The sequence below is a fragment of the Nicotiana sylvestris genome, chromosome 3, assembly GCF_000393655.2.
Source record: "Nicotiana sylvestris chromosome 3, ASM39365v2, whole genome shotgun sequence".
Taxonomy (NCBI): Eukaryota; Viridiplantae; Streptophyta; class Magnoliopsida; order Solanales; family Solanaceae; genus Nicotiana; species Nicotiana sylvestris.
The window spans coordinates 182447607-182462290 of NC_091059.1; the positions used below are offsets into that span (position 1 = coordinate 182447607).

At 39.1% G+C, this 14684-nt stretch overlaps 1 protein-coding gene across 1 annotated transcript; it reads left to right on the forward strand.

Annotated features, from left to right (window-relative positions):
• The first annotated feature begins 1122 nt into the window (after window positions 1–1122).
• Window positions 1123–13683, forward strand: LOC104237519 (RING-H2 finger protein ATL46-like). The gene is made up of 3 exons (XM_009791681.2): window positions 1123–1446; window positions 1774–2610; window positions 13673–13683. The coding sequence occupies exons 2-3, from the start codon at window positions 1833–1835 to the stop codon at window positions 13681–13683; spliced, it is 789 nt and encodes a 262-aa protein (XP_009789983.2). The 5' UTR covers window positions 1123–1446; window positions 1774–1832.
• The last annotated feature ends 1001 nt before the right edge of the window (window positions 13684–14684 follow it).

Here is a 14684-nt window from a genome sequence, read left to right on the forward strand (position 1 = left end):
ACATGGAATCTAGCTAGATTGTGAGCAAATATTTCCACAACTACTCAGCTCATAAGTCACAGTATTTAGTGAACTGCCTCTTCTACTTCTAGATAACCTAATGACCCTTTAAAATATTTCCAGCAAAACTTAATTTTACCTAACTAGACCTTAAAATGGTTCTTGAACTATCATCCATCTTGACCAAGAAACATCACTAGATTTTCAATTGGGCAAGTGCAAAGAAATGAAGAAGCAGACAAGTTTTCCAACTACTTTTGTCGGTCGGGCTTTAAACATCACATAGATTAGTTAAAATCACTTGCCCCACATGATTAGTTAAATTCAACATCTTCAATGATTCTGTTACGTAACAAAGATGGCAAAGCGTGCGGGAACCACCCATAAATAGACACCTTACTGTATAATTTCTTGTCCATGCGCTTCTTTGTCATCATATACAGTTCCTAAGAGTCAACTCAGGTCAAGGATGATTATAGTAATCTATTGGGTCCACTCGATGCAAATCCAGATTAGTCGGCCAGGCCAGTTAATTTCGAATACAGATAATTAAAAAGAAAAGGAGAAGTTGAGTAAAAAATGGAGGAATCTTTACCAATTACCAACCTATCTTTTCTGACCTTTTTCTTTTTGGGATCCCTCTATCACGGGACCATCATTGAGAAGGGATGCCAAAATGCATAATTAAGGCCAAAGTTTATATGGTAAGTAGACCTACCAGGATGAGTAGAAAACTGCCTTGACAAGAAGGCAATGAAAGAAGAAAATAATGTGTATCACTTGAATAATACATGGACACAAGCAAAGTGGTGGACCAATTAATTATGCCATGTATTCTTTGTGGGCTGTCTAATATTTATCAAACTATAAGATGGAAAAAGCAATGTGAATTGGAGATTTCATAATCATTAATTGCAATGATTTGTACCATTTGACTACCCTAGTTGTTAATTTAGAAAGCTAGTTTTTGTTCAAGGCTGCGTGATGAATGCAATTTCCAATAGTATAAAATAAAAGTAGTAGAAACATTAATTAGTTCCTTAAAAACCCAAAGAAAGTGACAGAAATGAACCAAGTATTATGTATTGTTTCAATTAAGCCACAGACGACAATGTTGTCCAGGGAATAAGATAATTGCATCCACAAATACACAAAAAGGACAGCAGTGACAAAGACACATGTGGCAATCCTTGAAAAAGTCAGTTTATGTCATAAACTGAATTTATAATCTGGGAAGCATTGTCATCAGGCCTTGTCTTTAGTAACTTCACCTTTCCCTTTTTCTTGTTCTGTTTTGCCCACATCTAAGCACAGTGTTGACAAGCAACTTATCAATAGGGAGCAAATCACTTATTTTGGTCATATTTCTATGGCCATATCTTTTACCTATCAAATCCAGCATACATAAGTCCATCCATATACTGTATTTTTCTCTCCAGGGTAGAGGTAGGTCAACTGCTACTTCTAGATTTTTATTCCTTCTGATAATCTTTGTATGCTGCCTCTATTTTTGTGTAATTCTGGACATTTCTTGTCTATTTCATACTCTCTTTACCTCAAGTCTTTCATAAGCCATCAGTGAAAGATCAGTCTTCATTTTATATATTCTTCTATTCAAATAAAGCAAGTTTCTTGGAAGGTGCTTAGCTTATTAAAGATTTGTTTTACCCCACATCTTTCTGAAAATGGCATGCCAGTAGTAATATAATGATTTATTTTGAAAACTTTTTAAGCTTTTTGTGCTCTAATTCCTCTCCACTTTTCACTAACCAGAGTTAGAAGTCAGGATTCTGAAAGATTTACTAGCAAATTTTGACAACAAATTGTTATCCATGAGCAGAATCAGCCCAATTCTCCTGTTGGTAATAGTAGTTGTTGCTGTTTTATTTTTTGTCTTTGGTCTTCTTCATCTTCTGATTAGGTATTGTTTAAAGATGCCTTCTTTTTCATCACTTTCTCATTCCAATAGAATCCCAGAATCAAGTAGTTCTCAGGCTCTACAAAGGCAGCTTCAACAGCTCTTTCGGCAACATGATTCTGGTTTAGACCAATCTATCATTGATACTCTGCCTGTGTTTTTGTATAAGGATATTATGGGGTTGAAGGAGCCATTTGATTGTGCTGTTTGTTTATGTGAATTTTCAGAACATGACAAACTCAGATTGCTCCCTTTGTGTAGTCATGCTTTTCACATCCATTGTATAGACACATGGCTCTTATCAAACTCAACTTGTCCTTTATGTAGAGGTGTAATTACTTCAGGAATTTCTATGGGAAACTCCTTGTTTAGCTCTAATTATGAGTCAAGAGAACATTGGAATTTCCATTTGGAAGATGGAATTAGACAGAGTCACAAGCCAGGAGTACTCATGCAAGAAAATGTTGGAGAAATGAGAGTTTTCTCAGTTAGATTAGGTAAGTACAAAAATGTAAATGAAGGGAGTGAAAATTATGAAGACAAAAGTCAAGGGGAAATTAGCAGCAGCAATTTGAATGCAAGGAGATGTTTCTCAATGGGTTCATTTCAATATGTGGTTGGTGATTCAGAATTGCAGATAGCTTTGCCCAATGTGAAGATTCTCAAAGCTAAGTGTGAGAACAACAATTTTGGTGCCTGCCGCACTTGCTCAAGCTTGATAGGCTCCTTGCTATACATCATTGAATTCTCAATATCACGATATCCTGAAGTCAATGAAAATAGCAAAGCACATGCAAGCGTCTCCTCCTCCCTTTTAATTCCTGCAATCTGTAAGTCCATGACAAGTTTATTAAACGCATCTAAATGATCTTGTAACGAAGTACCTGACCCCATCTTAAATGTGTGAAGACGCCGTTGTAACAACATTCTTGTTGTCACTGATCGGTCTTGGTATAGCCCTTCTAGCTTTTCCCACAACTGTTTGGCCGTCTCTTCGGTACCCGTACTCACTTCACAAAGCACGTTAGGTGCAAGGGATAGTTGGATTGCACTCAATGCATCCCCTTCAATCTTCTCCTTGTCGGGAGCTGATATATCCGTAGGATACTTTCCGTCAATAGCATGGATTGAACCTTCCCTCCGCAGTAACGCCATCATCTGGATCTTCCAGATATTGAAGTTGTTGCGTCCATTGAATCTATCAATTTCAAACTTCATGGAACTCATATTTGCTTGTTCTTTCTCCTTGGATCGTTAAAGAATCCTGTCGCTCTGATACCAATTGTTAGCGGAAACGTAAAAGAAAGAACACAAGATTTAACGTGGTTCGGATCAAAATAATCCTACGTCCACCAGAGAACAATTGCCCTTTTAATATTAACAAAGGAAGGGGAGATTTCCCAATTACACTTAAGAGAATTTCTCTCTTAACTCTCTACTCACTACAATGTATTGTATTATTTTGGGATGATTTCTACAAGTGAAGGAGTGCATCTATTTATAGAGGTAAAGACCTCCTCTTGATGTCATTGCTGACATCAAACTACCTCCTCTTGATGTCATGGGTGACATCAAAGGAGGAAGCTTCCTCCTAGCATCCACACCAACTCTTTCCACCAACTCTTCCAATTGGCATGCCATTGTTGACTAAACATAAACCAACATTTTCAGCATGCCATTGTTAACTAAACATAAACCAACATTTTCAATCTCCACCTTGGTTTGCGTTTCGAGCGTGTGAACAACTCTGGCCAAAACTTCTAAGCTTACTGGGCAACCCCGTTGTAAGAAACAAGAAGAATCAAACCATTGTTGAACATACCACCTCCACCTAGCAACTGTTCTCTTCGGAGTTGCATCAGTTGATGCACACCCCCGCCAAGTCCTTGCAGTGTGCAAACTTAGCGAGCGGGACTATCTTGGTCAACATGTCTGCAGCATTATCGTCTGTGATAACCTTCACGACCTTGATAGTTCCCTCATCAATAACATCTCGAATAAAATGAAATCTGACATCAATGTGTTTAGTGCGCTCATGAAATCTCTGATTTTTCATTAGATGAATAGCACTCTGACTATCACATCTAAGAGTTGATTCCAGCTGAACCAAACTCAATTCCGCTACTAAACTTTTCAACCAGATAGCTTCCTTTACCGCCTCCGCTGCTGCCATGTATTCTGCTTCTGTCGTAGACAAAGCGACAATCGACTGCAAAGTCGACTTCCAACTGACGGCACTGCCAACGAGGGTAAAGATGTATCCAGTTGTGGACCTTCTTCTGTCAAGATCTCCTGCATAGTCAGAATCCACATAACCGAGAATTGAAATACCTGTACCACTTTTTCGAAAGGTAAGACCAACACCAGAAGCTCCTTTGAGATATCTCAATATCCACTTGACAACTTCCCAATGCCTCTTTCCTGGGTTGGACATGTATCTACTTACCACACTTACAGATTGAGCAATATCTGGACGTGTGCATACCATAGCATACATAATACTACCAACTGCACTGGCATAAGGAATCTTTGACATATGCTCCACCTCATCCTCGGACTGAGGCATTTGTGACTCTGAAAGTTTAAAATGAGGAGCTAATGGTGTACTTACAGGCTTGCACGTTTGCATATTGAATCTTTCGAGAACCCTTTCAATATACCTCTTCTGAGAAAGATGTACAACATCGTCTTCTCTTGAAATCTCCATACCAAGGATTTTCTTTGCAGCTCCTAAATCCTTCATGTCAAATTCCTTACTCAATAGTTTCTTCAAAGCATTTATCTCTGTAATGTTGTTAGCAGCAATAAGCATATCATCAACATACAACAGTAAATAAATCATTGAGTTACCAGACATCTTCTTGTGATACACACAACTATCAAATGCACTCCTTGAGAATTCATGTGTAGTCATGAATGCATCAAACCTCTTGTACCACTGTCTAGGGGATTGCTTCAAACCATACAAAGACTTCTTTAGTTGGCATACGTGATCTTCTTTTCCCTCAGCTAGGAAACCTTCAGGTTGATCCATATAGATTGTCTCTTCTAGATCACCGTGTAAGAAAGCAGTTTTGACATCAAGCTGTTGAAGCTCCAAGTCAAATTGTGCAACCAATGCTAGTAGCACGCGAATTGAGCTATGCTTCACGACCGGAGAGAAAATCTCATTGTAGTCAATTCCCTCCTTTTGGCTGAAACCTTTTGCAACCAATCTCGCCTTGAACCTAGCATCTTCCACTTCAGGAATTCCCTCTTTCTTTCGGTAGACCCACTTGCATCCAACTGTCCTCTTCCCCTTTTGTCTTTTCACTAAGACCCATGTCTGATTCTTGTGAAGAGACTCCATCTCTTCAGTCATGGCTAACCGCCATTGTGCGGCATCCTTGCAAGAAGTTGCTTCAATATACGAGGAGGGCTCCAGATCTTTAATCTCTTCTTGTGCAGCTACGAACGCATATGCAATCAAGTTTGCTTGATTTATAAGGCGTTCCGGTTCTCGTGTCTGCCTCTTCTCCCTCCCCTTCGCAATTGTGTATGGTTCATTGACAGCAAGTTCTTCAACGCCTACATCTTCTGACTCATCTTTAACCTGAGTCTCTTGATCCTTTTCCTTGGCAAGCTCCACCGGAAGCTCCACCTGCTCGTTGTTCTTGTTTCCTGAAAACTCCACGGAAACTTTACGGGGATCAAGTATAGAGGATTCATCGAAGGTGACATCTCTACTAACTATAAATTTGAGTAAAGACAAACACCAAAGTTTGTACCCTTTTACTCCATCCACATACCCTACGAATATGGCCTTCTTAGCCCTTGGTTCAAGCTTTCCTTCATTAACGTGATAATAAGCTGGACACCCAAATACTCGTAAGTATGAATAGTTAGAGGGTTCACCTGACCATACCTCATTCGGAGTCTTAAAGTCAATTGCCGATGCTGGAGATCGATTGACAATATGAGCAGCAGTGTGAACTGCTTCAGCCCAAAATACTTTGGACATTTTGGCTTGTAGGAGCATACAACGAGCCTTTTCAAGAAGAGTTCTGTTCATTCTCTCGGCAACTCCATTCTGCTGTGGGGTATGCCTGACAGTCCTATGTCTTGAGATCCCATGAACCTTGCAGAATTCATTAAACTCTTCATTGCAAAACTCCAAGCCATTGTCTGTGCGAAGATACTTGATTTTCCGCTCCATTTGATTTTCAACCAAAATCTTCCACTCTTTAAATGCTTCAAAAGCATCACTTTTTGCCTTCAAAAAATACACCCAAACCTTTCGTGAGAAATCATCAATAAAAATGAGAAGATACCTCTTTCCGCCCTTCGATGGAAGTTTAGAAGGACCCCATAAATCTGAATGGATGTAGTCTAGCACTCCTCTTGTCTTGTGTTTGCCAGTGCTGAAGCTGACCTTCTTCTGCTTCCCTAGAACGCAGTGCTCACAGAAGTCAAGCGTGCTGATCTTCTCACCTTCCAAAAGTTTACGATTGCTCAACATCTCCAGTCCACGTGCGCTCATATGACCCAGTCTCATGTGCCATAGTCTTGCCTTGTCATCATTAGATAACTGCACTGTAGATGCATTTGCAGAGCCAACAATGGTGCTTCCGGCCAATGTGTAAAGGCCGTTCTCCAGCTTGCCTTTCAGCATGACTAAAGAACCTTTAGTCACCTTCATAGTTCCTGCTTCGCTCATGTACCTGTAGCCTTGTTCATCCAGAGTACCCAAGGAGATCAAATTCTTCTTCAGATCAGGAACATGACGGACTTGTGTAATAGTCCTCACGATTCCATCATGGCAGCGAACCCGAACTGAGCCAATGCCAACTATTGCACAAGTTGCATTATTGCCCATTACTACGGTTCCTCCACTTTTCTCGTAGCTGCTAAACCAGTCTTTTCGGAACGTCATATGCAGAGTACAAGCAGAGTCTAACACCCATTTGTTTTCATAACTACTATTATTATTACACGATGTTGTTAGTACATAATCATTATCAAAATTATGTACCTGTTCAACTGTAGATGCACTCGCCTTTTCCTTGGACTTTGACATTGGGCAATCTCGTTCAAAGTGCCCCTTCTTGCCACAACCCCAACACTCTGTATTCTTCTTGTTCACACGAGACTTTGATCTGTGCTTTGATTTGGTCTTTCCCTGTTGGCTAGTCCGGCCTCTTACAAAGAGGCCACTTGCCTGGTCATCTCTATCTCCTTCAATGTGCCTCCGCACATCACTAGAGTTAAGTGCCTGCCGCACTTGCTCAAGCTTGATAGGCTCCTTGCTATACATCATTGAATTCTCAATATCACGATATCCTGAAGTCAATGAAAATAGCAAAGCACATGCAAGCGTCTCCTCCTCCCTTTTAATTCCTGCAATCTGTAAGTCCATGACAAGTTTATTAAACGCATCTAAATGATCTTGTAACGAAGTACCTGACCCCATCTTAAATGTGTGAAGACGCCGTTGTAACAACATTCTTGTTGTCACTGATCGGTCTTGGTATAGCCCTTCTAGCTTTTCCCACAACTGTTTGGCCGTCTCTTCGGTACCCGTACTCACTTCACAAAGCACGTTAGGTGCAAGGGATAGTTGGATTGCACTCAATGCATCCCCTTCAATCTTCTCCTTGTCGGGAGCTGATATATCCGTAGGATACTTTCCGTCAATAGCATGGATTGAACCTTCCCTCCGCAGTAACGCCATCATCTGGATCTTCCAGATATTGAAGTTGTTGCGTCCATTGAATCTATCAATTTCAAACTTCATGGAACTCATATTTGCTTGTTCTTTCTCCTTGGATCGTTAAAGAATCCTGTCGCTCTGATACCAATTGTTAGCGGAAACGTAAAAGAAAGAACACAAGATTTAACGTGGTTCGGATCAAAATAATCCTACGTCCACCAGAGAACAATTGCCCTTTTAATATTAACAAAGGAAGGGGAGATTTCCCAATTACACTTAAGAGAATTTCTCTCTTAACTCTCTACTCACTACAATGTATTGTATTATTTTGGGATGATTTCTACAAGTGAAGGAGTGCATCTATTTATAGAGGTAAAGACCTCCTCTTGATGTCATTGCTGACATCAAACTACCTCCTCTTGATGTCATGAGTGACATCAAAGGAGGAAGCTTCCTCCTAGCATCCACACCAACTCTTTCCACCAACTCTTCCAATTGGCATGCCATTGTTGACTAAACATAAACCAACATTTTCAGCATGCCATTGTTAACTAAACATAAACCAACATTTTCAACATATATTATTACTTGACATAGCAGTTTCTAGGATACTAGTTTCTAGGTACTTGTATTGCACGTATATTCCTTGTCAATTGATTTAAATTTTGTATAACAATGATAATTTTACTTGCATGTAGACCTATTAAATTTACTTAGATATTTGTTGATTTCGCTCTATATTTCTAAATAATTTTCTAATTATGGAATGTCATGCTGCAAAGCTTTTTTTTCTTCTTCTTTTTATCCACAAATAATTAAGTTCCGAAGCAATTTAGGAAAAGAAAAAGAGGCCTAATGAATCAAGAAATAGTCATATACTGGTGGTGGTTAGTGAATCAAGTTTTATTTTGTTTGACTAATTTTACCGAGATTCTGTTACCTTCTTTTGTAGTTCAACTTTTATGCATGACATAATTGAAAGTTAAAGAGTTTGGATGTGAAGTTGTCTTACAATTACGAAGATACCTGAATGCATGATCCTAGACGGATTAATCACAAATTTGGTTTGCTTCGGAATACATACTCATTATGATTCAAAGCTCTTCTCTAATGTCTCATAAATCTTTGGTATCCATGCATATTAACCTTCAAATAAACTTGTATTTTGGGGCTTTATATCTCTATGACTATCTTAGTATATATGGGTCGAGTGAAGACCGTTTAAAGCAAATAAGAGATGTGTCATGATTATCTGAATAATTTTAATATCTCGTGTCCAAACACTTTGACAAGTCCCAAATATCTCCAAAAATCAGTGTTTGTCCCTAGTTATTTACCGAGTCAATAACAAAGTTATTATAATTAGAGAAAGCTAAAGGAGATCATAAAAGAGGTCATCCAATGAGATCTTACATTAAAGGTAATGATAGAGAATTTTTTCTTGAAGAAATATGCATCATCAGCCATTGTTTATTAGATCAAGTATCACGAATTAGGATAAAGATAGTACAATACTAACCCAGTTGTTTCTCCATTACGCACATAACACAAATAAGGAGTCTATTATCCAATAATGACGAAAATATTCCTCCAATCTGTATGCAAAATTCTTCAATTTTCACTTATCAAATAGGTTAAAGAAAAGGTAAAATTAAAGATCCATATATATAAATGTCACGACCCAAAATTCACTAAGGGTCGTGATGGCGCCGGACGCCGCTGTCAGGCAAGCCAACCAAATTACTTAATTAAATTCTCATTTTAATAATTTTGAAAACTATGATTTTTCCTTCGCATTTACTAGTAAAAGGTAATCATTTCAAATTAAATATGATGTTAAGAGGTTAATACAAGGTACCCAATAATCATCACAGAACCCGGTGTCACAAGTGCATGAGCATGTACTAGGAAGTGCAATAAAATACAGTAACTGTTCGGAATACAAAGTGGACATAAATAAAAATACAGTACAATACTCTGAAGGAGACTCTGCTGGCTGCGAGTCATCTCGATAAATACAGCTCACATAAGTCTCCGTATCAACCATGCCGCTATGCCACTGTCGCCCCCCTTTTTCCCTCTTCACATCGGAAAATCGGGTTTATGACATTTTGGGTATGAGACAACTCATTCCTTTTGGGAATCGGGGTTGCATTTGAAAAGTCGCCACCTAATGATTTAAGGTGCATTAGGACACCTATAGGGTTCATTTCTAAGTTTGTTTGATAATCAGAGATAAGATAAGGGCTTGAGATTATCCTAAGGGGAAAGTGTTAGGCACCCCTCAGGATCTACTAGTGTGGTTCCAGGCAAGACAGTTTTGTGAATTTTGTACAATTAGCAAATAGACAAGTATAGGCTCAAATAGTAGGAAATTTAGGTTTAAACACATAAGGGTTTGAAAACAACTATTAAAAGACGAATTTTGAAAAGGAGTTACAGTTTACACATACTTGAGAATGTAAAAAAATGAGGGGGGGGGGGGTCCTAGGTTTGTTTATAATATGGATCACATCAATGCAATACCCGGTATGACACTCCTCAGAAGAGGGGATACACGTGGTATTAGCGCACCGTGTCACACCTCCTTTTTCCTACACCCCGAAAAGGGGTATAAGGGAGTTTTTTCCAACTTAAAGTGACAATCGAAATGAGTTCATTTTTATTAAAAATTCAGAGTCGCCACTTGGGATAATTTATGGTGTCCCAAGTCACCGGTTCAAAACCCAAATCGAGGAAAAGATTGACTCTGTATTACAGTCCGCGAACCAGAAATCCGGGTAAGAAATTCTGTTAACCCGGGAGAAGGTGTTAGGCATTCCCGAGTTCCGTGGTTCTAGCACGGTCGCTCAACTGCTTTAATTGGCGTAGTTATCTGATTTGAAACATGTTTTAACCTATGGTATAATTTTAACTTTAAACCGCTTTTAATTATTTTAAGGAAGATTTCAACGTCGTCCAAAATATGTCTTTGGACCGCGCCACATGAAATGCACCCGCAGTCCGAAACACATTTTATTCAACGTTGTTGAGATTTGGAGTTGGGTCACATGAAATGCACACCCGAGTTTAGGAAAGTAATATTATTAAAATAATGCGCCTAAAGCAACTACATGTTTTTAACTTTGCGAGGGCCATGAAAAATTCGCTAAACGGCACACCTTGAATGCTAAGGATTTGAAAGAAATAATTAAGTGAGGGCCATGCATTTTTAGATTTTACTTGGCACAACACACCTCAATTCTAATTTTCAAGGGAAATCGAAACTAACTTTGGAGGGCCATAAGCTATTTATGTTACCCAATATAGCACACCTCTAATCTAATTTTAAAAGTTAATTAATTAAATAAAGAAAAATTGTGGAACTTCTACTTATTTTATGAAATTGTTAAACTAAGTTTTGGTAACCAATGTTGGCATTGAACAACCCACATCTGAGGGTGAAACAAAGAATTTGGGCCAACACAATAAATAATGGGAGGGCCGGTCAACAATAGCCCAAAACAAATCCAAGTTTCATCTGGTACGTGCTCTCAGATTTGGTGCCGGGAAAGCGATATAAACTAGAATAACACTTAGCCCAAAACTTGGCTAGGTTGCCCCGCCTGGGCCCGTGATAGACCCAATAGAGGTCCTCCTTGATACTATTTATTTTAACACACACATACAACCTGGACGGGACAATATTTGCCAAAACTAACCTCACTACACATGCATCTAACGTTCAATTGTTATTAAGCCATTACAGGAATTTCGACTTAGCAAGTTAACGTGAAGTAAGAGAATAGGCCCAATTCCAATAGTATGCTATTGTCTTTCAAAATAACTTACTAATTATCCCACATTCTTATACAATTGTCATCATCGAATCTAGAGCATGCCATAGTAACAACCAGACTTACAAACTTCTTTTGAATTGCAACCTAAAAATGATGTGATTTATTCAACTAGCATAAGACTATACCCACACCTCTCAATATGTTTAACAGTCAAAAATCCCGTCCCAAACAGCAACCCAATATATGACACTAAGGGACTAGACTATAGCTTGCTAACAGAGTAATAAATTATCCATACTTAGACATTAGCCTTTGCAGTTATGCAAACAAAACTGAGTTTCATAAATACAAAAATTGCAGAACCTAATCATTCATAAAGGATCACTGCTACATATATCTAAAGCTAAATTCTAACTTGCATGAATGAGATAAAAATAGAACAAAAACAGAATTGCTATTCAAAATCTGGAATTCAAGCCATGTATTCACATAATATTTGCTAGTGAGGCAACTGATGATCCAAATCCTCAAGTACACGGTTCAATGGCTAAGGGCCTGTTCAATATACATACCTGGAAATGAAAAGAAATAAGAAATGAGGGATCAGCAGTAGTAATAGCAGGAGTCAGCACCAGCAGAGCCAATTGCAAACCAGAATATGATATGCAACAGTCCAAAAAAAAAACAGTTTCAATCGAACAGTAACCCAACAACTTCAAACCAAACTTCTGCAAACCCAAGTTCAATCCACTTTTAACCCCCAAATGATTCAGAAATTACTTCAGAAGTTGAAAACCTCAAAGATTATAGAAGAAAATTCAATGGAACAGTAATTTTTGGTGTTTCTAGCCGTTTGTGATTTTTATTCAATCTGATCTCTATCCTTTTTTGAATGCTAAGTTAAAGAGCCTTTATAGGCAAGGCATTTAGGGCAGCTTCAATGAATTCACAATTGCACTTCAAACCTTCAAAATTTTTCGTTTTTGCTTAGGTGTCCTTAAGGTAAAATATAGAAATTCAGAATAACCCCAACCCCAGCTTCCTAGAAGCTTCCCTAGTTAGTTACACCTAGATTCCTTAAGCCAATTACCTAGACTACCCCTTTAAAACCTTATATTACCCCTGAGCCCAATGGGTCAAGTTGACCCGTTAAAGAAACCAAAAGTGGGTTCAATTCTGACCAAATGACCCAAATCATACCCCCATTGGGGTGAGGTCTGCAATGGCTTTAAATCTCAAACATAGATAGACTGAATCAAATCAGTCAAAGAGCAAATACTTGAAAAATTCCGAGATATAAGCATGTACCAATCAACTGATTACCCAAATGAGCAAGAAATTAATCAAGTTATCCAAATAGCCCTAATTAAATTAACTAGGTGACTAATTGGAACAATAGCCATGCCATTTAATCAAACGAAACCAAACAAATCAAGCAGGACCGGAGAACAGTCTTGGAAGCAGAAATAACAAAAAAAAAAGAAAAACCAGCGAAAACTAAACAGACAGATCCCAAACTCGGCCGAAAATTTGGTTAAATTTCAAATAGGGAAAAGTAAAAGAAAGAAGAGGGACAAAAAGTGAGAATGAAACCAGAAATAGACCCAAAAAATGAAATAGAACTCACCGGCTAAACTCGAACTAGAGACCTGACACTCCAACTTCATCCCCAAATACGGTTAGTCACTTGTTCTTTGTCAAGAACAAGTGAACAACACTATTTCGTGACAAAACCGGCTCTAAAAACTCATGAGGGTTGGAGCAATCATCCTGCATGCCCAGGTTTGGATTTGGCTCTTAGAACTCGGATTTTGAATTTAAGATTCGAGGAGTTTAAGGAGGGTTTGAGGGAAATAAATTGTGGATTTAGTATGAGGGGGTCTTGATGGTTCCGTGGTGTGAATTTGGGATGGATTAGGACCGATGTCGCCACCAGAGGGGAGGGGGATTTTAGGGCGGTGCTAGGGTTTGGGAGTATAATTCTGAGAGAGGGGTGTGAGAGAGACGGGTTTGGGGGGGGGGAGGAGGTTCCGACATTTATATGCTAAGATAGCATTAGTTCCGGACCGTTTGATCAACGGTCCAGATTGAAGTGCGAACAGTAGTGCGATAACCCAGCAATGCAAAAGGCAGCTTCTCATGCCATTGCCTGGAGCCTTCCACCATTTTCCGAAGTATCTTCTTTATATTCTTGTTGGCCGCCTCAACTGCTCCGTTTGCCTTGTGGCGGTAAGGTGTGGAATTGCGATGCGTAATCTTAAATTGCTGAGATACCTCTTTCATCAGATGACTATTGAGATTAGCCCCATTGTCTGTAATGATCACCTTTCGTATCCCAAATCGATAAATGATATTTCAGTGCATAAAATCAACTACCGCTTTCTTGGTTACGGACTTGAACGTTTTAGCCTTTACCCACTTGGTGAAATAGTCAATGGCCACCAGAATGAACCTGTGCCCATTTGATGTTGATGGCTCAATTGGCCCAATGACATCCATGCCCCACGCAACAAAAGGCCATGGTATAGACATTGTGTGCAGTTCATATGGTAGAGAATGAATCAAATCTCTATGCACTTGGCACTGATGACACTTGCACACAAAATTGATACAATCTCGCTCTATAGTGAGCCAATAATAACCTGCTTGGAGGATCTTCTTTGCCAATACGTATCCGCTCATATACGGTCCACAGACTCCGTAATGTACTTCGGTCATGATAGCTGTGGCCTGTCTAGCATCTATGCATCTCAACAATCCAAGATCCGGAGTCCTTTTGTATAAAACCCCTCCGCTGAAGAAAAATCTGCTCGCTAACCACCGAATTATTCTCTTTTGATCGCCTGTGGCTTGTCCTGGATACACCCCCATCCTGATATATTCCTTGATATCATGAAACCAAGGCTCTCCATCAAGTTCTTCTTCTACCACATTACAATAAGCATGCTGATCATGAACCTGAATATGCAACGGGTCAACATAAACCTTATCCGGATGATGTAATATTGACACCAAGGTAGCCAAAGCATCAACAACTTCGTTATGGATCCTTGGAATGTGCATGAACTCTACTGTTCAAAACCGTTGATAAAGATCATGCAAACATTGCCGGTACGGTATGAGTTTTAGATCTCGTGTTTCCCATTCCCCTTGAATCTGATGCCCCAGAAGGTCCGAGTCCCCCAAGACCAAAACTTCCTGGACACCCATGTCTGCAGCTAACCTCAAACCCAAAATGCATGCCTCGTATTCAGCCATGTTATTAGTACAGTAGAAACGAAGCTGAGCCGTAACAAGG